The sequence below is a fragment of the Chiloscyllium plagiosum genome, unplaced genomic scaffold (genome assembly GCF_037043375.1).
Source record: "Chiloscyllium plagiosum isolate Xiang-an unplaced genomic scaffold, Cpla_swu_hap1 HiC_scaffold_31, whole genome shotgun sequence".
NCBI lineage: Eukaryota > Metazoa > Chordata > Chondrichthyes > Orectolobiformes > Hemiscylliidae > Chiloscyllium > Chiloscyllium plagiosum.
In genome coordinates, this window is record NW_028270169.1 from 39,807,167 (window position 1) to 39,833,218 (window position 26,052).

At 41.0% G+C, this 26,052-nt stretch overlaps 2 protein-coding genes across 4 annotated transcripts in view; one reads left to right on the forward strand and one right to left on the reverse strand.

Annotated features, from left to right (window-relative positions):
• Positions 1-26,052, forward strand: part of LOC148141898 (phosphatidylinositol-3,5-bisphosphate 3-phosphatase MTMR4-like) — a 100,518-nt gene that overhangs the window by 69,625 nt on the left and 4,841 nt on the right. The gene's annotated exons all lie outside the window — the stretch shown is intronic.
• On the reverse strand, positions 18,919-24,350 carry LOC148141899 (fibrinogen-like protein 1-like protein). Of its 2 annotated transcripts, none has more exons than XM_087977458.1 (3): positions 23,952-24,033; positions 20,933-21,061; positions 18,919-20,056 (listed from the first exon to the last, which is right to left on the reverse strand). In XM_087977458.1, exons 1-3 carry the CDS (start codon positions 24,016-24,018, stop codon positions 19,419-19,421), a joined length of 834 nt encoding a protein of 277 aa, XP_087833584.1. In that variant the 5' UTR covers positions 24,019-24,033; the 3' UTR covers positions 18,919-19,418. The 2 variants fall into 2 exon arrangements, with proteins under 2 accessions (XP_087833584.1, XP_087833585.1); XM_087977459.1 differs by lacking the exon at positions 23,952-24,033 and adding an exon at positions 24,320-24,350 and having other exon boundaries at positions 18,921-20,056.

The following is a 26,052-nucleotide window of genomic DNA, read 5'->3' on the forward strand; positions in this document are numbered from 1 at the left end:
CTGCAGCAATGAGTTCCACAAATTAACCACCCTCTGGCTGAAGAAATTCCTCCTCATCTTAGTTTTAAACTGTCATTCCTCTCTGTCCAGGCCTCTCAATATTCTGTAAGTTTCAATCAGATCCCCTCCTTGTCCTTCTAAACTCCTTTGAGTACTGTCCCAGAGTCGTCAACCAGTCCTTATGTGACAAGCCCTTCATTTCTGGGATTGTTCGTGTAAACGTCCTCAGGATCCACTCTGAGGCCAGCACATCCGCCCTTAGGTACAGAGCCCAAAGCTGCTTCAGTATTCCAAATGTGGTCTGACCAGAGCCTTGTACAGATTCAGCAGTACATCCCTGCTCTTACATTCCAGCCTTTTTGACATGAATGTTAACATTGTATTTGCCTTCCTAACAGTCAACTGAACCTGGGTGTTAACCATAAGAGAATCCTGAACTAGGTCTCCGAAGTTCATTTGTGTTTCAGATTTCTGCAGAGTTTCCCCATTAAGAAAATAGTTTACACCTCTATTCTTTCTACCAAAGTGCAGAATCTTATACTTTGCCACATTGTATTCCATCTGCCACTTTTCTACCCACTCTTCTAGCCTGTCCAAGTCCCTCTGCAGCCTCCCTGCTTCCTCAGCACTACCTGTCCCTCTACTTATCTTTGTGTCATGAAACGATGGAAACATTGGTCTGAACAGGTGATGTCTGAACTTCCTCAATCAAAAAAAGATCTAACTCGAGAGCAAGCTGTCCAAAAATCAGTTTTACCACACCTCTCCTTTTTACAGAACACTTGAGAAATCTCTCCAGTCACTAGCATGAAATTGAAATGCACATCAATAGATAGCTTTTAAGAATGTTAAGGATATGCTCACTACCACTCCACTGACGTCATAGCCCATTACAACTCATCATATCCTATGATTATTGTTGCAAATCCCTCAGCCTTATGTATATCTTGCTTCAAGATTGCTGTTGGATGTTGGAACTCAAATCGCCATCATCAAGGAAGAAACTTTAGTGATTACATGGCCCTGTGAGAAATGTTCTGGTTGCTTTTTGGACCTCAGTGTCAACATTGAGACCAATCATCAATATTTAGTCTCTTTATTAAATGTAAAGGCATAAGCAAAAATTCACCTCTTGTACACAACCATTTTGCCTCACATGAGACTCAATGTCCATGGCAAATATCAGACATCAGCTAATGCTTTTTCCACAGCTGAGGTTGATATTTATTGGCATTTGATGGCAATGATTGTGGAGTTGAAGTACACTCTGATGCATAGACTTGACCAGCCTCCTGAAATAAACTCAACGTCATCAGGGAAAACAACAAAAGAAAGATCCTGCAGGCATCAGTGTTTGCAAATACTGCACCCAAGGATTGTCTGGAGCTCAGTTAGCAGCCTGTATGATAAATTGAGTTGACTGAGCTTTATTGTCACGTACTCAAATGTGTGCAGTGAGGTTTGCAATGTCACCGCTTATGGCGCCATCTTAGGTACAAGACACCTCGGTACAGATAATTATGTATTTGGTATAAAATTGAAGGAATAATAAATAAAGGTCCAGCATAAGAATAAAAAGGAAATAACAGTACTCAATTTATAGTCCTTTCAGATTACAGTCCATGCCAGCACCCCTCTCCTCTAGACCATGCTATCTCTAATTAGGGCCTCGCCTCCCTGCGATGGCCTCTAGTCAGGGACTTGCTTCCAGGACTCACCTCCCCGTTATAACCTCCAGTCTGAGACTCGCCTCCCGTCATGGCCTGTGTCCAGGAGTTGCCCCCTCCATTCCCCTCTAAGGAAGTTTTAAAAGGTAAAAGTTTAAAAAACACATACAAGAAAAGAGAAAAAAGATGGACAGAGTGGATGAGCTCTGGCATGGGAGGCCCAATCTGCCGTCATGTTGGCACTCCTTGTGCCTTTGTAGATTTACTTTGAATACAGATAATGCTTCTCTAGCATTGAGGATTTGCTGTTTTCTGGTATGTTAATTCCTTGTTCATTTGAAAATAATATTCTTCAAAGGATTCAGCAATGACTTAGGCATAACCAAGTGCAGACAAAATAGCTTGTGGAGCTGTTTGGTGGCCTGGGATCTCAAGTAGTTGGAGGACCTTGTTGCTAGTTGTATCACAGGTGCCATGTACAGAAATGAAAGAAGGTAACTTCTCAATCCTAAAGAATTCCGTTAGACCTTGAGCCCATTTAGAAATGGACTCTTTAATGTTTGAAGACTATTCTTGCCTTATTGTACTCGATTGCTACTCCAGATGGTTTGAAGTTAAAAATCTAGCATTGTTGGCTATTACACCAGTTGTGAGATCCCTACATTCCAAATGGTTATTGTTTCCAACAACAGACCAAAGTTTGCTAAGAAAATCTTTAAAGCATTTGCAAAGACACTGGGGTTTCAACAAATCACAGGTTGATTTAGATGCCCTCATTCATGGAGAGGCAGAACAAGGGTTCAGACAGTGAAAAGTTTGCAAAAGAAAAGCCCATCTATTCTTACTAATCTGCTCGGTCTCCTCAGTGTTGTCCCCATTACAATTGTTGGTGGGGGTAGGAAGCCACTTAAAAACTCAACATTCTACATTACTAGGCCCAAGTGACAATGATAGAGCAATTCAGATTGTTTCTCAGAAATGTATCTGTTATTTACAACTGAAGGACCTATCCATATGTCATTGCTCTAGTCTTTCCATCTCCCATTCTTACTGCAGGAACTACCTACTCAACGAGAACAAAATCTGGCACCACTAGCATGGTACCATGAAGCACCATTACCCTTGGGATATATTCCCCATTCCAGGCAAATGGAAAAGACTTCAGATCCCTTAAATATCTGATCTAATGAAAGGTGGCAGAGAAAATATAAACTTACGAATTTGACTGTGTGTTTCTACGCCTTGTCATAGACTGTCCTGACCCACTAATCAATAAAAAGGAATTAAGTTAAAGGTTTGGGAAGAGGTGAGAAATAGAAAAAATGTTTCAGTAAATATTGTAAAAAAAAAAGTTATTTAGGTAACTCAGTTCAAAATGTTTATGAATCTTAATGTTCATGACAATGGAAAAACGTTTAAGCAGGAGTTTTGTGCAAAGGGTTTTAGGCCCCTGCAGCAACCTTGAGAACAGGAGTACGCCATTCAGCCCCTCGAGCCTGTTCCACCAGTCAATGAGATTATAGCTGATCTGTGGCTGAACTCGATATACCTGCCTTTGGCTCATAATTCTTAATATATCCACTTCACAAAAAATGTATCTATCGCAGATTTAAAATTAAGAACTGACCAGCATCCACTGTCATTTGTGGAAGAGTTCTCCAAATATCTACCACACTTTGTCTGTAGAAGTGCTTCCTAGCATCTCTCCTGGCCACATTCTCTGAGTATGGCACCTACTTCTAGAATCCCCAACCCATGGAAATAATTTATCTTTACCTACCCTGACTCTTCCTGTTAGCATCTTGAAGACTTTGATCAGATCGTCCTTTAACCTTCTAAGTTCTCGAGAACACAGGCCTAATTTGTACAATCTCTCCTTATTACTTAAGTCCAGGCATCATTCTTGTCAACCTATGTTGTACTCCCTCCTAAAGTGTGGTGCCCAGATCTACTCACATCACTCCAAATGACATCGAACCAGGGTTTTGTATAATTGCAGCATAACTCCTACTTTCTTATATTCCAGTCCTTTCTATACAAGCCAGAATTCTGTTAGCTTTCTTCTTTATTTTCTGCATTTGTCTGGGACATATTAAAGATTTTCATACCTGAGCCCCTAAGCCTCTTCGGACATTCATTGTATCTAATTTCATACCATCCAGGAAGTACCCTGATCAATCCTTTTTAGTCCAAAATGGATAACTTATGCTTGCTTGCATTGAACTCCACCTGCCACAACTGTGCCCATTCATTTATTCTATCAACATCTCTTTGCAGCTTTATGCTATCAACGACACTGTTTACAATGCTCCCTAATTTTGTGTCATCAGCAAATTTGGATATTTGACATTCTAATATGTGACATTATCCAAGTCATTAATTAATAACGTTAATAGATCCTTGTGGGACATCATTGGTCACATCCTGCCAATTTGAGTACCTACCCATTATCACTACTTTCTGTTGCCTGGCACTCAAGCAATGTCTCTGCCATGTCAGTAATTTCCCCTCAGTTTCATGGGCTTCTCCCATAGTTAATAGTCTCTTATGTGGGACTTTAGGAAATGCCTTGTGGCAATCCATGTAGACAGCATTCATAGACATTCCCCTGTTCATTACCTTTGTCTCCTTTATCGCTTGGGTCCCTGCAGTCTTCAGAATTCAAAGTCAAGTTCAATAATTTGAGAATGTGAACACTCTTCGCTGTATTTTATCCATTCCACGCTGTACTAGGTTTCTCTCAGCATAGTCAGCCCATTTTCACTTACTTATGATACCCATTATCAGCTTTTCTTTTTCCTCACCTACCATTATCCATCCCTTTGTCTGCCTAACTGGAATTCTGTTTTTCTCTCTCTTTGGGCTTCATTTCCATCTATCTGCTCCAACTTCCCTCCCATCTTTAGTGTATGTACAACCTTTTCTGAGCTACTGTCAGTTTTGAAGAAGAGTCACTGGATTCAAAATGTCAACTCTGCTTTTTCTTCACAGACCTGCAAAGTTTCTCCATCAATTTTTGGTTTTGTTTCAGATTTCCGACGATCTTTGATTTATAGAATATTTTTCATTTGCCTGAATCATAGTCAAGAAGTCGATACCATCCTTAACAAAGTTAAAAATTACACATCACCAGGTTATAGTCCAACAGGTTTAATTGGAAGCACACTAGCTTTCGGAGCGACGCTCCTTCATCACAATCACCCGATGAAGGAGCGTCGCTCCGAAAGCTAGTGTGCTTCCAATTAAACCTGTTGGACTATAACCTGGTGGTGTGTGATTTTTAACTTTGTACACCCCAGTCCAACACCGGGATCTCCGAATCATCCTTAACAAAGCAACCTACTTGATTAGCACTCCATCCACAGCCTTTAATATTAATTCCCTTCACGCTGATTCGCTATGCAGTTGTGTGTGATACTGTGGGACTTGGTCAAGGCATCTCCAGAAGCACCTTCCAAACCTATAACCTCTACCATCTAGAAGGACGAGGGTAGCTGATGCATCGGATCAACTCTAAACCACACACAGCTTTGACTTGGAACTACATCACTATTCCTTCATTGTAGCTAAGTCAACATCTTGGAAATCCTTTCCTAACAGCATTTGGGTATACTCACACTCCACGGACAGTCGTGGTTTAGGAAGGCACCTCACTATCACCTTCTCCAGAGCAATAAATATTGGCCTAACTAGTGACATTCGCATGTCGAATGAATTTTAAGAAGTTGAATATAAAAATAGAACATAGAACAGTATGGCACAGGAACAGTGCCTTCAACCCACAATGTTGTACTGAACATGAAGCCAAATTAAACTAATCCCTTCTGCCTGCCCACAGCCCATATCCATGTTCATGTGCTTATCTAAAAGCCCTTAACTGCCCCAATCATACCTGCCTCCATCACTACCCCGACCAGCGTGTTCCAGACATCTACCACTCTCTGTATAAAAGACTTGTCTCTCACACCTCCTTAGAACTTGCCCCTTCTCATCTTAACTGCCCCAGTATTAGACATTTCAACTCTGGGGAAAATATTCAGACTGTCAACCCTATCTATGCCTCTCATTAATTTAGAAACTTCTATCAAGTCTCTCTACACCAACAACTCCCCCCCCCCCCCCCAACCCCCAACCCAAACCCCAAGCCTTCACCGCTCCAGAGAAAACAGTCCTAATTTGTCCAGCCTCTCCTTATAGCTCATACGCTCTAATCCAGGCAGCATCCTGGTAAACCTCTGCTGCACCTCTCCACATCCTTCCTGTAATATCGCAACCAGAATTAAATGCAGTAGTCTTAAGTGCAGTCTAACCAAAGTTTTATAAAGCTGCAACATAACTTCCTGACTCTTGTACTCAATGCCCTGACCAATAAAGGCAAGGCGCTTATGTTTCAGTTACAAAGGGCACCAGTGAAACTCACATCTGGACTGCTGAGTACAGTATTGGTTACTGTATTTAGGAAAGGTGATAAATGCATTGGAAGCAGTTCAGAGAAGGTTTACCAGTCTAATACCACACCTCCTCCCTCACCTCTATCCAAGGCCCTAAAGGAGCCTTCCACATCCATCAAAGTTTTACCTGCACATCCACTAATATCATTTATTGTATCCGTTGCTCCCGATGCGGTCTCCTCTCCATTGGGGAGACTGGGTGCCTCCTAGCAGAGCGCTTTAGGGAACATCTCCGAGACACCCGCACCAATCAACCAAACCGCCCTGTGGCCCAACATTTCAACTCCCCCTCCCACTCTGCCGAGGACATGGAGGTCCTGGGCCTCCTTCACCGCCGCTCCCTCACCACCAGACGCCTGGAGGAAGAACGCCTCATCTTCTGCCTCGGAACACTTCAACCCCAGGGCATCAATGTGGACTTCAGCTTCCTCATTTCCCCTTCCCCCACCTCATCCTAGTTTCAAACTTCCAGCCCGCACTGTCCCCTTGACCTGTCCGGACTTGTCCGACCTGCCTAGCTCCTTTTCCACCTATCCACTCCACCCTCTCTTCCCTGACCTATCACCTTCATCTCCTCCCCCACTCACCTATTGTACTCTATGAAACTTTCTCCCCACCCCCACCCTCCTCTAGCTTATCTCTCCACATTTCAGGCTCTCTGCCTTTATTCCTGATGAAGGGCTTTTGCCCGAAACGTCGATTTTGCTGCTCATCGGATGCTGCCTGAATTGCTGTACTCTTCCAGCACCACTGATCTGGTTTCCAGCATCTGCAGTCATTGTTTTTACCTAATACCTACAATGGGCAGTTCATCTTATGAGGAAAGATTCAACAGTCCAGGCTTGTACCCACTGATTCAGAAGAGTAAGGTTGCTAGATTGAAACATTTAAGACTGTGAGGGTCTTGCCAGGTTGGGCGTGGCCTGCTGTTTTGTCTTATGAGAGTTTAGAACTAGTGCTTGGTGTTTAAAGACAAGTGCCATCTCTTTAAAATATGGATAAGGAGAAATACTTTTTCTCAGTGGGTTGTGAGTCTTTGAAACTCTATTCCCGAAAAGGTGGTGGACGCTGAGTCTTTGAATATTTTAAGGCAGACTTAGATAGATTCACATTTAGCAAAGATTTCAAAGCTTATTGGGGACTGAGTGAAATGAGATGTTAGATCTCATAGTTTCCAATGAGAGTTTGAATCATGGAATGGTATCAGGTAAACTTTATTACGATTTACAGCTTCATTTCTCCAGACCAATAAGGCATACAAAACGTTTTGCAATGTCTTAAGTAACAACTTCAAGTTTAGAGCGCCCCCACCCCTTGTTTACTGTTGTGCAGCGGCTCCGAGTTATCCCTTTGTAAAGGACTCTCTGTTACAGCATCCTAGAGAGCTCAAGCTTCCCTCAGCAATTTCCATGTATTTCCAGTTAAGCTAATCACATCACTGACCGACAGAGATGGGCAGCCTTGTGCTCCAACCGCACCCCCCGTCCCACCCCACAAAGTCCTTCCTGATGTTTCCCAGACTCTTATCTTCAGGCTTTTCGTAGTGGATACTGTATTCAAGTGACATTTGCCAGCTGCACCGTGTTAACAGGCAATTAATTGAATACTTGCCCGTCGCTTAAGGACCTTTTAAATTCTTTATTGCAGGAAAAACAAAAGAATATTGATTTTTACTAACTGTTATAATATCAGTTCCAACAAATTTATGTAGCTACACCTAATACTAGAATTCTTTAGCTCACAAGTTGTGTTTTAATATGTTCATTCAGTCTACATTCCAATGTCTGCTAATTTCTGGACCTCTGATTCATTTCTCCCTGTAATGATGTGGGGGCTGCTTTTACGATCTGAAACTGGTTTGAATCTGTTCCCTTAATGCTTTTAGTGATTTTTTTTGTATATATGTAATCTATAACTATTTCAGAATCGGTATCTGTAATTATCTGAAAAATCTTAACTAAAACCTACTTTTAATATTGTAACAGATTGATTAAATAATTCAAGAGAAACAACTAATTAGTGTGAAATGTTCTTACCTATGTCTTACGTATAAGTAGCATTCTAACTCAATCCAATAACTTTGATTCTACAGAGCTACTAGTGTTCTACTTGTGAAGACCACATTAAGCAAGTATTTTCCCAAGTGCTGTCGGCCATTTTGTGCTGTTCAGACACGGGCAGTGCTAACATGAGGATTCATGTTTATAATCAGATCAGCCATAACCCCCAAACCAAAACCTATCGCAGGAAAATATAGTATTCGAAATATGCAGGACAGCCTTCTCACTGCTGTCATTGAAAGCTAGGATTAAAAAATTATCCAAACAGTGAATTTGTGCAGCCTAAAGTTACGAGGGCAAGATTATTTACAGAAAATGTAGAGTCATATCGTCATACAGCACGGAAACAGACACCTCAGTCCAACCAATCCATGCCACATTTAATCCCAAATTAAACTAGTTGCACCAGCCTGCTCCTGGTCCATATCCTTCCAAGTCTTTCCTATTCATATATCTTTGTCTTCCTCAGGAAGTTCATTCCACATATGAATCACTCTGTGTGTAAAAATAATTACCTCTTATGTCTTTAGTAAATCTCTCCTCTCACCTTAAAAATGTACCACTGGTCTTGAAATCCCTCATCCTAGGGAAAAGATAACTACCATTATCCCTATCTGTACCTCATTATTTTATAAACTTCTGTAAGGTCACCTCTCAACCGCCTATATTCCAGTAGAAAATGTCCTAGCTTATCCAGTCTTTCTTCATAACTCAAACATTCCACACCCAGCAACATCCTGGTAAATTTCTTCTGAACCCTCTCCAGCTCGATAATATTCTTCCTATAACTGGGTGACCAGAACTGGACACAATACTCCAGAAGAGGCCTCACCAACGTCCTGTACAACCTCACCATGACTTCCCAACTCCTATTAGAGTCACAGATGTACAGCACGGAAACTGACCCTTTGGTCCAACGTCCATGCCGACCAGATATCCCAACCCAATCTAGTCCCAACTGCCAGCACCCGGCCCGATTTCTCCTGGAGCATTGGAGGTTGAGAGGTGACCTTAAAGAGGTTTATATAATCATGACGGGCATGGATAGGGTAAATAGACAAAGTGTTTTACCTGGGATGGGGAGTCCAAAACTAGAAGGCCTAGGTTTAAGGTGAGAGGAGAAGGATTCAAAATGGACCTAAGAGGACGGTGCGTGTATAGAATGAGCTGTCAGAGGAAGTGGTGGAGGCTGGTATGATTATAACATTTACAAGGCATCTGGATGGATATATGAATAGGAAGAGTTTGGAGGGATATGGGCCAAATGCTGACAAATGGGGCTAGATTTATCTAGGATGTCTGGTCAGCATGGACAAGTTGGACCGAAGGCTCTGCTTCTGTGCTGTATATCTCTAAGAGTCTGTGACTGGGCAATGAAGGCAAGTGTGCCAAACACCTTTTAACCACTCTGCCTTTATGCACCCCTAAGTCCCTATGTTCTACAAAACTACCCAAGGCCCTACCATTAATTGTATAAGCCCCAGCCCTGTTTGTTGTACCAAAATGCATTTATCCAGATTGAATTCCATATGTCATTTTTCAGCCCATTGACCCATTTGATCAAGATCCCTTTGTAATCTTAGAAAACCTTCTTCACTGTCTACTATGTCACCAATTTTCATCTGCAAACTTACTAACCATACCTTCTATATTCTCATCCAAACCATTTATATATATGATAAACAAAAGAGGACCCAGAACTGATCCCTGTGCAACACCGCTGGTCAAAGGCCTCCAGTTTGAAAATCAACCTTCAACATTAATCTCTGTCTCCTGCCATTAAGCCAATTAGGTATCCAGTTGGCAAGCGCACCCTGAATCCCAAGTGATCTAACTTTACTAATTAGTCTTCCATTCAGAACCTCGTTGAAGGCTTTACTAAAATCCAAATAAATAACGTCTACTGCTCTGCCAACATCAATCTTTTTGGTAACTTTCTCAAAAAACTCAAAAACTTTTGTGCGATTTGATTTTCCTTAAGTCAAGGAAAACCATGCTGACTATTCCTAATCAATTTTTATAATCACCTCCAACAATTTACCTACAACTGAAGTTAGACTAGGCACAGATCTTCTGCAAATCACCTGTCATTATTTGGACTATCCTTCTGCTCGAATATTTTGTCCAACTCTGACGCTGCTCTTCACTTCTTCCTAGATCTTAGAAATCTGGCTGTTTCATCAATGTAGAGCAAAACATCTCTCCAAAGGTTCTGCCACAGCATTGTAATGTCAGGAAGAAGACTGGACGTGTCCTCTTTCTATGGCAATAGCTAGTGTATGGCAAGTTTAAATCTGCAATGTGAACATTAGAGCATGAATGAAAGGGAAGGGTAGGTGGTTGGATGAAGTAAGTGGATATGGTGGCAAGTCAACAGAATGCGTGGGCTGGGTGGGTGAGAAGGAGGTATGGATAGGTCTGCCTGGTCAGAGGTTAGTATGGTAGGGGAAAGGGATACGGGGGTACTGGAGAGATCCAAGAATGAGTTGGGATTTGTGTCAGTATCAGTGACTGGGAGTCACTTCTGTCATTAAATGTTACAATTTTTCTGTCTAACCTTTCCTGAGTAACTATCTATATAAGTAATTTGGAACTATCAAAAGTCTCCAACTTCAACTCGGATTTGGATACTTCTGCAGATGTTCCTGGGGAGCAGGGGAATTGTTTGTTAGATGTTCAGACATGCTGAGCAATACTAAGGAAGTCAACACAGCAGGAATTTCATGGGATCATGACGTGCAGTTTGGAATTCATGTTCAGTTGATGACAATCTAGAGACATGACAATTCAGGCCATAATGTAGATCAGCAAAAGATGGATTAGCAAATTGAGTAGCAACAACATTAGAATCAATTCACAAAAACTCATACAGAAATAGAAAAAAAAGATTGTAGATATAGCAGTAATTTTGTTTTTGTTTGGTGGCTTTCAATGCATGCTTTTCCAGCACAACTCTAATCTTGATTGTCAACAGCACCCCATAGTCTGCTGGGTTTCATGGGGTGACACAACTTTGGAAAAGAAGAAGAGAGCTCTAATGCAGAATTTCCAGTTCTTCTGCTTGTGATGTAAAATGTTCGAGAAACAAGTGAGGGAAGGTTCATTATAATATTTATTTGAGAGTTCTGAATAACAATCACACGCGTTACCATCAACAGTTAACACTTGTAGTCACACTGAGTTTTTATGGTGATTCAACAAACATTGGCCTAGAGAACTGTTACAGCATGTAGAAATTGTGACCACTGTCAGTATGCCAGTCATGATCCTATGTTGAGAGTGTGCTGCTGGAAAAGCACAGCAGGTCAGGCAGCATCCTATTCCTGTGATGACACGTAGAATCCCTATCAGTTTGTAACTTGAGACGTTTGCTTGGTGCCTGAACATGGAGTTCACCCTGACTGGGTGTTGCAGACTGCCATAGTCCAAGGTCCAGCTCTACATGTTGAGGGATGCAATTGGGGCAGCTGCTGCCAAAGCACAGTGGGGAAAGACCACTATCTGAGGTCTTCCTGCTGAAAGTAAATGGGAGTCTGTTCAGTTGTTGGACTCACCTAGTGCCTCAAATTGAGGACCTGGAACCTGAATACAGGCTGAGGTAACTAGTTGTTGTCAGGAACAATCACTTAACACATGCTCTTACTAACTTAAGTGGCAACAAAATGGCTTCTCAATGCAAATAATATGACAAAATGGCATCTAGGCTGCAAATTGCCAAGTCTGCTAAAAGCTGCATAAAATGGCTTTAACCTCTGTTACAGCGGTATCATTGACTAACCACAGTCTGCCTCAACAGAGATTAGCAGACAATGCTTCCTTTACTGCATAGCGATAACTAGACGAGATAAGACATTACTGGTCATCCTAACTGACCCTCAAGTGCAGATGCAAAGACTGTGTTAGTGAGATAAGGGTGACCCAAGTGTTGGAAAACAAAGTTGGTTCCAGGAAATATCTTTGGATGAGTAGGTGTCAGTTAAGATTATTTTGTAAGTTGATTGGTAATTGTCTGAATGTACTGTATGATTATGGTCTGTACCTTTCTTTAAGAAAAGTATAAAACAGTCTATGTTTTAAGCCATGTGCGCAGCTCCTCTGAGGAACACAAAAGTGTTTAATCTCTGTGTCTCTGGACAATATGCCCGGCCGTATGAAAAATAAAGTGTGAAGTCTTAAAGAAGCAGACCAATTGTGAGTACTTATTGACTGATCACGGAACAGAGAGACCCCTCCCCGGTGATCCAGATCTTCATTTGGCACCATGACTCAGACTCGGCACGGACGGTTTGTGGGCAGCGGTGTAAAAGCCTTGAGTCCTCCAATATTGAGTTTAGAGGAATCGGCCAGCCAGACATGAGTATTTTATCCATTTGGTTTTCCTCTCATATTCAGATTCGGTTTGAAGGCACATTTGCTTATTGGTGATTGAATGTTTGTGTTTTGTTCCCTGGAGCTCGAGATCTGGGACTGTTTTGAATTTGATTTGCATTTTGGAAATTCAACATGATTTCTTTGAAGGTTAAGGATCCATCAGTGATTATGAAATGAAATATTAACCTCTGTTCTTCTTACAGGCCATGTCTGCCCTATTGTCAATTTCTAACTAATCACTTTTATGCTTACATGAAAGCCAATCTTATTTAATTTCAAATCAGTTTAATACGGAGGAAGACAGCATTATAATCTTTTTAAATAAAGTCTTCTCCTTTGATTCTGCATCATCTGACATCAGTATAAACTTGCTCTCAAATTCCCCATTATTTCATGATACTGCCAAAGGTCATTATCATCCCCCTCACCCCTACATGTTGTACTAATGAAAGAATTGACTCAAGGAAGTAAAGCAGTAGCACTAAATCTGGGCCTCGGGTGCAGAATCATTCTGTTCCAGGATGACAGCAGGTCTCTGCTCAATTTTAGTTATAATCTAAGCCTAACATTGAGGAAAATCACTTCAGACTTTAACATTTGCTCATTGAGTGGAAGAATTGCATGAACCTTGTTTAATTTAGTTAAATTTTGTAAAACTGGAAGTAATAAAGATAGATCCAAAATATCCCAAACTAACAGCATTGTTTTCAGAAAAGGATACTAGCAGATTTAATTTTTGTTTTAGACTCATTTGTTTCCACTTAATTTAAGACTGCTATGTCTCATTAGTGATTATGGTGTGCCATTCGTAGCTTTATTTTATATCAATTCCCCTCCCTCAATGGCAATTGAAGTTTCAGTTCAACATTAGGTTGTGATAAATCATGTAACAAAATTAACATCCTATGGTTAATATCACTGTCTTTGGATTCGGCCATTATTCATGCTTTAGAAGTCTTTTTGTTACCATGTGACTAGACAAGACCTCTTAAGGCAGCTGCAGTCATTTCATGGCCTATGGCATAGTAAATGAGCAATGACTGGTCAGGAACGCTTAAGGAACCTAATCTGGGATTTAAATTAAGGGACTAAAACCAGGTAATTATAATGGATTTCAGAATTGGAAACTGTATACATTTAAATATTGAATAATGAACAAATGAATTTCCAGTTTATATTGATGACTTTTCAAATGTCTTAGTCACTTGTTCAGTTTCTACCTCTGAATTACAGATCATGATTATTTTATTTATTATTTATTAATAATCAATTGTATTAGCCCTGAATCACAAAATCAGAATGAATTGGCAGGATCGCGTGGTTTTATTCCTTTACACGTTGTCAGTGATCTGTCTCGATGCCTCATGGTTAATTTGAAGCATGGCTGCATTAATTCATTGCTAACTAGAGAATGGAAAGGTACGTTACTGGCCAGTTGAAGGAACTCTGCCTGTCATTGGGGGATAGAGGTATGTATAGCAGATGGAACTCCCAAAAGCTGGGAGGTGTTCAGAGCTGACTGTGAATGGGTAATGAAAAAAAGATGGACATGAGAAACAGTGTAAGGTCACTAAGGCTGAGCAATATACAAACAGGGTTAAAGCAACAACGCTGTAAAATAAAGAATTTAGATTCTACTCAGAATCCTGAGCCTTTGTCTGGCATACCGACCCTATTTGAGGAAGGGGAATTTATTCCTGGACAATCTCCTGATTGTCCCCCGCACACCACCACCCCCCTCCCCCATCCCATTACAAACCTCTCCTTCTTTTGAAAATGAAGCGTCCAGTCTTCATAGCCGATATTATGGATGAGTGGCCTGCGCCATCCTAAACCAGGGCCAATCCCAGCAATTAGAGTAATGTTAATGAAGCATGCCCCTGACCGCAAGAACAAACTGACCCAACTTGATTAGATTCCCTACAGTGTGGAAACAGGCCCTTCGGCCCAACATGTCCACACCGACCCTCTGAAGAGTAACCCACCCAGACCCATTTCCCTCTGACTAATGCACCTAACACTATGGGCAATTTAGCATAGCCAATTCACCTGACCTGCACATCTTTGGACTGTGGGAGAAAACCAGAGCACCTGGAGGAAACCCACACAGACACGGGGAGAATGTGCAAACTCCACACAGATGGTCCCTGGAGGCTGGAATCGAACCTAGGACCCTGGTGCTGTGAGGCAGCAGTACTAACCACTGTGCCACCACATATCTATCGTAAATAAACTTGATAGCTTGATGCTTTAGCTTGCTGCAGCAATGAGTTCTACAAATTAATCACTCTCTGGCTGAAGAAATTCCTCCTCATCTTAGTTTTAAACTGTCATTCCTTCACTCTGAGCTTCATATTGAGCCATTGTGCTCAATATGTCCAAGGGTGATACGGATGTAAATGCAGCAAAATTCTGGGAATAGCCTGTATACGAATGGCTTGTGTTACAAGACTAAAATATGTGGCTATCTTTCTGACGGAAGTGGTATACAATTGAAAAATAATCAGGAAGCTCAATTACCATTGTTTAACCCTATGCTTTTGCAACATTTTCCTCCTGGTGTCACTAACATGATCCAGACGAACAGTATGAACTAGTCCAGGACTTTCCAGTCGCAAATGAGGTGAGCGGTGGTTTTCTATTGGGATGGTCACAACCAGACTGAACCACGATGCAAGTTACATGTAAAACCAATTATATGCAGCGCCCTCGCGATCCCAAATGCCGTGTGCCAGCCCTGACAGGATTGATTGGGACCAGGATACCCACTGGGGCGGAACCTACCTCAGATGCCTGCCCTGCGACCACTGCTGAGCAACCTTTTCCCGAGGGGACCCTGGGAATGGGGACAGGCAAGCCCCAGTATTACATCTTAGAGACTGGGAACAAGACCGCAAAATCCCCCAGGGACAAATGGCTGGACCTTGCTTTAACTGTGGAAATGTGGCCACTGGGAAGTGATGTGTCTTTACTGTTACCTTGGAGCGAACGTGGGGAATTGACATGCTTGTGTCCTAACAAAAGGAAAATCTGCTAATACACACTGACTCTTCATTGTGCTTTTGGTGTGACCCACGATTAAGGAGCCTTGTGGGAACATAGAGGATCTTTAAGCCCCATGGGGGCAGCGTTAGAGTAATGCTGTTTTGTTCAATCAATCTGGCAGTTATCAAGATGTTCGGCTCATACTGAGGCAACTGATTCAGTTTCCAAAGTAATGGGCAGGTAGATGCAGCTGCCAAGCTGGCAGCCTCACACCCCAAACTTCTGGTTCCATTGGGTCCCCAGCAAAACCCGGATAGAGAGAATATTGGGATAGGTACAGAAATTACAGGGGAAGGCCCCTGCTGAAGAGCACAAACTATGGCTTCAAATAGGCTTCTCCCTCGATACTCAAACTAAAATGTGGGTGACCCCTGCTGGACAAGTTTGTGTTCCTTCTTTGCTGCGGCCTATTTTAGTTATGTGCATTTTTGTATATACTTGGGCAAGGAGGAAATGGTTTATACTCTATTACAATGGACACGCCGCGGCCTCCAACCTCAATGGGAGCAGCCCTTCCAGGTTCTTCACACCACCCCTACTGCTGATAAGGTCACTGGGCACCTCCATCATTGCAAGGTCATCGAATGAGCCCCTTGCAAGGCGGGGAGATGATGAAGATTAAACTTACCCTGTTAACTAGACTCTTCGTCATTGGCATTAGTGCTCAAGAAGGGCCTCTTCCTGTTTATCTGTGTGATCCTGATCAGCCAGAGACTGTGTACCATTTATGCCGAAAAGATGTCCTCGTGTGCCAAGAGACTGATACTTTCGATGCACGGAACGATATCAAGAATGACTTGCAATGGTCAACTCATCAAGAAGATCGGACAGTTCGTTTACAGTACAAGTCTTAATGGTCTTTACCCTGTCAAGGTGTTCGATGCCAGTTTGATTTCAGTTGTGCTATGGCCAGCCCTGGCAAGCCTTGCCCCTACCTAAAGAGGTCTAAATCTGCACGCCGCAAAAGAGAAAAGGGGGAAGTGTTAGCTTTCACTAACAATCCGTTTCTTCAAAGTCACAACAAAATATTTGGCCGAGAGGAAGTGGTCTGTTACGCCCTCACATCAGCAAAGGACTTTTTGCCCCCTTTCCAAATCCCAACGAAGGAGTATGGAATGTTTCTAAGGTGTTTACCGGACATAATGTTTCTCTTGACTATTACTTATCCCCACCAGTTGGTTGCTTGTGGACTTCCTCTAATAAGTCCGGGGTAGCCTATCCAAATTGTGACAACGGTAAGGGATGGGGGTGCATTTACGTGAATGTGAATAAGACTATTCGACATGTTTTGATCAAATGTACCAACCGCTACTGCTACCCTCTGAGTCCTCGTGCCTACTGGAGGAGTGTGTCTCTGTAATTGCTGGTATTCAGGCTCTTTGTTGTATGGGTAATGGCACCCACCTTCACGATGAGACCCCCAATGGCACCTCCATCCTCCCAGTTGTCGAAGGAAGGAACCAGTCTGGGACAATAACCACATCTCTTACCGAAAGACCCACCTCTTTTTACTGAACAGCATTCACCCTAAGCGCTCAGGCCAACCATACTTTGTAGCCATGGACTACCCATATGTTCAGGGAAGTCACTAAAACAGGCCTGAAGGATATGCTTTCAGAATTACGTCTATTCTCCCAACAAAACCTACTCGCCAAAGAGGGTGGGGTGTTAGCCATAATTAAAAGCAAGTGTATGATGGGGGTTACTGATCTCATTGAGAATATTACCAAGCATGTAGATGATATCTGCATCTTTGTCAACCAAATGACAGAAGGTACTGGATGGGGAGATTGGGGTTTTGGCTCATGGTACAACTGGTTGATAAATCTGGCCATGTATATGCAATTATTTTAATTTGTCTGTTTGCTGAAATTGCTATTGTTAAATGTATTATTGCCAAGCTAATGACTTCTTTTGACAACATCGGCTCCCCCCAGAAAATGCTTCTTCTCCGTCCAAATGAAGATGAGATGCGGTTGCAAATCTCTGCTTCTTCCTCAGAGGAGGAGGAGAAGGTATGGCAATCTCTAACATCCATTTGATTGGACTGATCTAATCTATGCTCTCCCATCCTATGGTGTAGTTATGGGATGACCAAAGAGGGGGGATGAAGATCTGAAACCTGAATACAGGCTGAGGTAACTAGTTGTCAGGAACAACCACTTAACACATGCTCTTACTAACTTAAGTGGCAACAAAATGGCTACTCAATGCAAATAATATGACAAAATGGCATCTTTAAGAAAAGTATAAAAATGTCTTTGTTTTAAGCCATGTGCGCAGCTCCTCTGAGGAACACGAAAGTGTTTAATCTCTGTGTTTCTGGACGATCTGTGCCTGGCTGTATGAGAAATAAAGTGTGAAGTCTTAAAGAACCAGACTGATTGATTGTGAGTGCTTATTGACTGATCACGGACCAGAGAGAACCCCCCCACTCCCACCCCGGGGGTCCAGATCTTCAAAATATATGTAAATATTAATATTATTATTATATGTGCAAGAGAGGTCTTTAGTTTATTGGATAGAGTCAAAGTCCAATGCTTTGTTTATTTACATGATATGCAGTAGTATAGACCCAATCTGCTTTTGTGACGATGTGTATATACAGGAGATCTTTTTATGAATGTAGTATATTTTTGAAATAAAAATAATATATTTGCTGGTGCCTACAGTCAGTGACATCCTATGGTATTGGAAAAGGCTGCAATGTGTAGACACTGATGCTTGCTTTGCACGCTCATCCCCAGGAAGTGAGAATGAAAGAAAGTATTCTCTTTCCATTGAGAGCCTCCCGTGACCTCCATTAAAGAGCAGCTTATTGCAAATCATGAGACATTTCTTATACCTCTAGCTCCTTTTCTATTATTTTCACATTGTTCAACAGATTTTGGTGTGCTGTAATTTGGGTTGTATAAATAAATCTGTGTAACTGAATAGAATTGAGTGGTGTCCATCTGGGACATTGCACATGATGGGAATCTCAAAAGTCCCACATCTGTGAATGTGATGTGTTTCCATTCCTGACATCAGCTATTCTATGTATTCTTTGAGAGAGATTATCAATTTAATGTCATCAATAAAGAACACACTGTTTTAATGACTCGGTTTTAACAGCAGTTAATCCTTGTTTGTATTCCAGTCCCATAGAAAATTGCATTCAAACTATCAGCAAAAATTTAAGTAGATTTTATAATTAGAATCATTTTAATCATTTTTAAACAGAATGAAATACAGTTTTGTAAATAGGTATGTAGCTCTTTACATTTTTGCATATTATTGTATATTTCAATCCAGATTCTTATCCCTTTCCTTTATGGTGACAAAAATAAACAGTCACAAAGTAACAGTGCATTTTGAATGTGTTAAAACTTTTGACAACTGTTATAAATGCTGTAAAAGAATCTGTAACTTCTCAGAATATGTCAGAAGATATACAACACCAGGTTTTAGTCCAACAAGCTTATTTGAAATCTCAAGCTTTCTTCTTGTGGTGCTCCTTCTTCAGGTGAAGAGCTCTTGGACTAAAACCAGGTGTCGTGGTTGTCTACCCCAGCGCAACACCGGCATCTCTGCATCTCAAAATATGGATCGAGATTGGTTGAAACTTGAGGGTGACCTTAGGCGTATTTGTTTGTGAGGATTTCTAGACTTTTAAGTAATATAGTTACAGCCAGGTACCATTTCACAAGTTTAGCTTCACTTTACTGTAAATTTGGCATTTCACACAGAAACTCAGCTCCCCAAAAGCGAATATAGATCAATCCCAATCCACAAGAAACACCTATCCCAAGCTGAAGGATCACCAGGAGTGTGTAAGCTTTAATCTACTTGTGTAAATATGTCCGGCTACACACATCATTAGGTTTGATGAGAATCTCAGAAGACCGGCACCCATTGCAGAAACCATTCCAATACATATTACGTGTATTCAAGTTAACCCAGCGACAGTTATTATACCAGAAGGCTCCTCTATTAATTTGTGCACAGTTTAAACGTGACCTATCCTGGTCTCGGTCAAATGTTGAAAACTTCATGTTATCATGTACAACACTGCTCGAAGTTGACACCATTGAATTGCCTGCATTTCCCATGTATCCACCTAGATGCAGCCTGTAACCACTTGTTTCATTCCCTATAGAGAATAGATCGTATTCAGCAAAACTGCTCTTGTTGTGCTTGCTTAACAGCAGGAATTTTACTTTGTAGGTTCCCTGACTTGTGATGTCATATATATATTCATTTCCTAACCAGTGATCCTGAAGGACGTTGCCAAAACCATACTTGTAAGCTGTCCAGTATTCTGTCCAGGTAATTTTAGAAGGAAAGTTATTCTTTTGAATCACAGTCCATCCACCACCGTCTGTCCTCATGTTGCAATAGACAACAATTGGAATGGAACCGGTGGGTTGGATAATGTAAACTCCACTTTTACCCCTGACTTTGCTGCAATCCGTGGGATAACCTGCAATATGGAAGATTGTTTTATTGATTTAATCATGAGATGAGATTTGAAGAAAACTAGCATATAGAAGGTCACGGCAAAGGAAAGTGGATGAAAGCAGGAAGAGATGAGGAAAGAGGATGAGAGATGGAGATAAAAGAAGGAAGCTATCAAGAGAGAAAAGGACAAAATGTGGATGGGATAAAGGAAAGGGACAGAAGGAATGGGTGAAGTAAGTTGCTGGGAGTCACGAAGAAAGTGACTCAAGGAGAGAGGTAAGAAAGAGAGTAGGGGAATGCATACAAGTGTGAAGCTGGAGATGACAGGCAGAATGTAGGAAGGAGAAAAAAAGACAAAGCAGGACAGAAGATAAAAACCAAATGTGGAGGAGGTGTGTCTCAAAGGAGGAAGATGAGGCAGGCAGCTGTAGGGAGGGGAATTCCAGATCTTGGCACTGTTAAAACAAAGGCTGCCCAAGAGTCCAAATCAAGGGGAACATTGATGCAAATTTTAAAATCAAAACTTGGTGCATGTTAAGACAGGGCAAGTAGAGTTTTGGATAACCTCCAGTTTATGGTGGATACAGCAGTAAGGAGTGCATTACAACCATCAAATCTAGGGTAATAAAGACACGAATAAGGGTTTCAGCAGCAGAGCAGTGGAGACAGAGATCAAATCAGGCGATGTTACTGAGACAATCTAGGAATATAGGATTACAATTTCATATCAAAGTCAGATGTGACATTAATGTGTCAAACACACTGATATCAGCTTTGATTGGTGCCAGGGAGAGAGAGCTTAAGTCTATTGCGTAAAAAAGCTTTTAACAGAGCTTATGACAGGGTCCCTAAGAAAAAATATTGACCACAAAGACAAAGCAGAATCCCCTATACTAACCTGATAAGGGTTTTTTTCCAAAACTTCTTGTGGTTCTTTCATGTAAATCTAACATATGCATGTTCCCGATTTCTTCTTCACAGTTTGCAGCACTCAGTGCTAAAAAAATGACTGCAGTCAAGACAGAACCTAAGGTTTATAAAACAAACAGCATTAAAAATTATGAGACAGTTGCAAAATCAAAATTAAGACACAAAGTGTAAGAATCAGGTGAGAGTCAAGGGGGTGACAATGCAAACTTTTATGAGAGGCATAACGCAAGAAACAGGAAAGGATGCCAATAGGGCAAAGGTTAGAGTGAGAAAGTCAAGATAGAGCATGGGAGTGAGACAAACATTACAGGAGTCACAAAGAATATGAAAGTGTAACAGGCCAAGAGGGTAAGACACTCCTCAAGGGTCAGAGAGAAAGCCAGACAGTATGTACTAGGGAGAGTATGAGGTGAACTTTCACCTCCTGTAGGTATGAGTCTAGTGAGATAAATATTTTTGAAATTGCAAACATGACCCTTCTCATCTGCCCCTTTTCAACTTTAATGGAAGATAGTAAAGGTGCAGCCAACTAACTTGCTTCTGAAAGCAGGTGAATATTTAATTATTATAATAAGGGCATGAGCATTATATTTAACTTTACTAACACACTTAACTACCCATGTTTCTCAGGATCCCAACAGTTCATAGGAGGGAAAGACAGCTCTGGGGGAATGCCTTTCCAGCACTGGCTTATGGCCCAGGAGGAGTGCTCCACATTGGCCTGCAATATTTTTGTATCTAGAACAAACTCCACTCACCCCAATAGGGCTTCCAAAACGTGTCTGCAGGTTTGGATGTCAGACTCACTTAGATTGGAGATTGACTCCCCTAAAGGTCTCTTGAGCAGCTATAGGCTACATTCCCCCAACTGTGGCTTGCTCTGTAGGGTTTCTGTATTAGAACATTCATCTTAAGACTGAGTGAGATATATTCAGGGTTGACAAGTGAGTAAAAGTGTTCTCGAGTAGACAGCTAATTTGAGGCTATATTCAGATCAGCAATGATCTTATCAAATGGCAGAGAAGGCTTTTGGGTTGAATGTCCTAATTCTAATCTTAACTGCTATGTTCATACTAGCCCATCAATCAGACTGATTTGCCAACTTAAAATCCTTTCAAAAGAATATTCACGTAGTGAATACCATACTTAGTCGTGTCTGGTGTAACCTGGATTTCCAGTTAAAAAAATCTGCATCCATCAATTGTTAGATCATTAGGGTCCTGTTGTTTTCTGTCCTTGCTTATTGGTAGATGAGTAAATATTATACAACAGGCTCAAGTTTTTGACACTTTAAGTATTTGCCACATATGCATAAGTTCATTAAATGCAACAGCTGAGTTGGTATCAGAACATTCAGCTCAAAGAGTTTCCAAAGTGATATGGTTATGTGAAGCAAGCGCCAACAATTTGGTAAGTGGAGCAGAATATAGGAAAAATGACAAGTGGGAAGAATGGGAGATGAAAATTTTATTTAAATAGACAATTATCACAGAATGCTGCAGTGCTAAGTGATCTGGATGACTATGTATTTGTAACATAAGTTATTTATGCAGGTTCAGTAAATAATTAGGAAACTAAATTAATGTTGCCCTTCATTCCAAATGGGGTGAAATATAGAAGTGGAATATGATGGTCATGATTGTAAGACAGCACCTAGAGTACTTATGAAAGTATTTTTTATTTTTTTTTATGAAAGAACTCATTTGCATTTCAGATTCTGAGGAAGCTTGATAGAATTGATGCTGAAAAGATATATCCTCTGTTGGTCAAATCTAGAACTGGACGGCCTAATTTCAAAGTTGCTCATTGTTCCTTTAAAGCAGAAATGTTGAGCAATTTCTTCTCAGGATATTGTGAATCCTAGAAGTTTCTATCTGGACAGCTCTGAGGGATGAATTATTGAATATATTCAGTATATATCCTAGTCGGACAGAATCGTAAATTAGAAAGGAGTCTAAAGCTAAGGGGTGCACATAGGAGAGTGAATTTGAGATTATGTTCATATTTATTGGTACAGTAGTTTGAAGAGACCCTATCAGCTACCCCTATTTTTGTTGCGATCCTAGGCTGCCCTGTAAACTCCAACCCAACCCCCACCCCACAATCTGCCCAATTGTGATCTCCTCCAAGACCTTCCATCTCTCTGTGATCTCTTCTGCCTATGATCCCCGTGTACATCCAATGATGTCTTCCCCAACATTTCCTTCCCCCACAACCACCTTCGATCTTGTTCTATCTCCATTCCCTTCAATCTCTACCTACATACTACTGATACACTTACCCGTTTGACTGGAAGGAGGAATTCAGCAGCCAATCAGGCTGCTGTGACAAAATCTGAAGAAACAAATTAAAACAGGACCCGGAGCCAAGCTTTCATGGCTTTTCAGAAACCTGGTCTTCCAGGTTTCCGAAACATAACTCCTCTCACAGATTCAAACTTGTGCCTGGGTGCGAAAAGCCCTAAATGTGAAAGTGAAGGAAATACTGTATATCTGAAAGAGAGAAAGCAAGGCAGGCAGAAAGAATGGAATAAGAAAGGAGCAATGAGCAAAGCAATGAAGGTAGACATAAGGCAACCTGAGAGAATTGCAGTTTAAATAATAGGTTCATAGAATTATATGTTAAATTTCACATTGTTTAGCCAATGTTTTTAACTTAAACAATCTTTACATTCTAAACACAGATGATTAGAAGAACTTTCTTTGGTCATAGGCAGTTTCATTCTGTGATACAGTGATAGCAATTTCCCAGTTCACATCTTTTTACACTTTGTGAGATTTGAAATACCAATACGGTGTCCTTTACGTTTACACTGCTTCCTTCCCTTTCTGCTCTCGTGAAAATGTATCACTCACAGGTGCCTTTCAAGCTTATCATCTAACTCAACTGGTCATCTTATCCGAGCCTGGAGGAAAGGGTCCAACAGGTCAGTTAGTGTGGAAACCTAAGTCCTTTCCATTTCCATCCTTGATGACATTTGAACTTACCAGTTGGATCACATGTGCAGGGGCAACTGATTGTGACATTAATAATCTTAATAACATTTAGATCCATTTACAGCTCCACTTGCCAGCTACGTCTCCTGCTTGTTGTTGTTCTTCAAAATGGTTACATTCAGCGATGTTGGGATGATTATCGACTGATGACACGTACAATCAAATAGACTGAGGTACCAATTAATTCATCAACTGACATGGAAGAAATGACCCTTTGAGTTAAGTACTGAGGAGCACTCAATTTGCAGAGATGAACCCTACAAAAACCAGAATTTTGGGAGAAGAGAAAGCTGGAAACAAAATAAATTCTGTTTTGAGCATGTTTTTGTTTTGCAGAAAGCATTGAAATTTGGACTCACCTGCTTTGGTCGCCATCCTGGCTCAAACTGCGCAGAGTAAACTCAGCGTTGCAACCTCTACATTTTATACTGACTGAAATCAATGTATTTACATAGACACGCCTACACAGGAGTTTCAGCAGCCCTGGTCAGTGCTCATGCTTGAGATTCTTGGTAATTTGATATTGGTGCCAAGACAACTGACTAAACATTTTATTTTTAGAATTCCTCTTCACTGCTTAAGCTCTGCAATGATGATTGCTACCAATGAGGGCAAAAGAGAGATGATTAGGAATGAGTAAAACGAATTGATGGAAGCCAGAATATGACAATGAACAAAGAAATGGTCACCTTCCAATAGGCAAGGGTTAAAGAGATGATGGCAGGGTTGAATTGCATATGTGTAAATGTGCAGAGTATAGTGAGCAAAATTAGAGAACTGGAAGCAGGAATTGTTCTTGGGAGATATGACATAGAAACATAGCTAAAGCCAGAACAGGGCTGGATACTTAATATCCTGGATTATAATGGTTATAGTAGAAACAGGGTGAGTAAAAGGGGAGGAATTGGTCAAAGGTAATATCATTGTCCTTGACTAAGATGCAGTTTCTGAATTGAATATGGTTGAAGCTGAGGAACAGGTAGGAGGTAGTGACCTTGTTGAGTTTTTATTATAGACCTCCAAATAATAGGGAAGAAGTAGAAACGAGCATTTTGTTGGCAGATTATGGAAACCCGTAGGACAAGCAGGGTTGTGAAAGTTGGAAATTTTAATTTACCTAGGGTAGATTGGGAGAAAGGTGGAGAGTGGGATACAGAAGGGAAAGAATTCCAGCATTTTGTGCATAAGAACTATCGGGAACAGTACATTTCCAGTCCCATCAGGGAGGAAGCTATACTGAATCTGTTCCTAGGAAATGAGGCAGGCCAAGCGGAGAACGTGATAGAGTGGGGGAGCATTTGGAAATAAACCATGTAATAAGGTTCAATATGAAACTGGAAAGGTTAAAGATCAGCCAAGGATTAAGATCCCAAGCTGGAAAAGGGCAAATCTTAGGGTTCTAAAAGTTGAACTGGAGCTGGTTGATTATAAACACAATTTGATGGATGAAATAGTGTTTGAAAAATGGAAGACTTTCAAAAGAGAGATGAATAAGGTACAACCCACGTACATATTCATGAGAAATAAATGCAGGGTATCCAAAGGTATATGACTAAGTATGTTGATGAGAAAATAATGAAAAAAAAAGGAAACATTTGATGCAAATCGGAATAATAATTGCAATATAAATCAGGAAGAGTATCTTAAATGCAGGAGAGAGGCTAAGACTGGAATAAGGAAGGCTAAAGGGAAGCATGAGGAAAGGATGGCAGGCAGCACTAAAACAAATAGTAAAATGTTCTTCACATGTATTAATAGTAAAAAAATTAGTGAAGGATGGAGTGGGGCACATCAGGAACAAGCAGGTAAACTGTTCACTGAAGCAAAGGGTATGGTAGAGGTACTAAATAAGTATTTTGTTTCTGCCTTTACAAATTAGAAAATGGTGACAATGGCCCAGTTGAAAATGTGAGTATTGAGCAACTGAGTGGTATAGTGATAAAGAAAAAGTGCTAAAAAGGCTAACAGCATTTCAGTTAGTGATGTAGTTACATCTAGATGCAACTAGATTGCTGACAGAGTTTAGGAAGCAAATTGCAGAGCCTTGACAGAAATGTTCTAAGCCTCTCTGAACACAGTTTTATTCATAGAG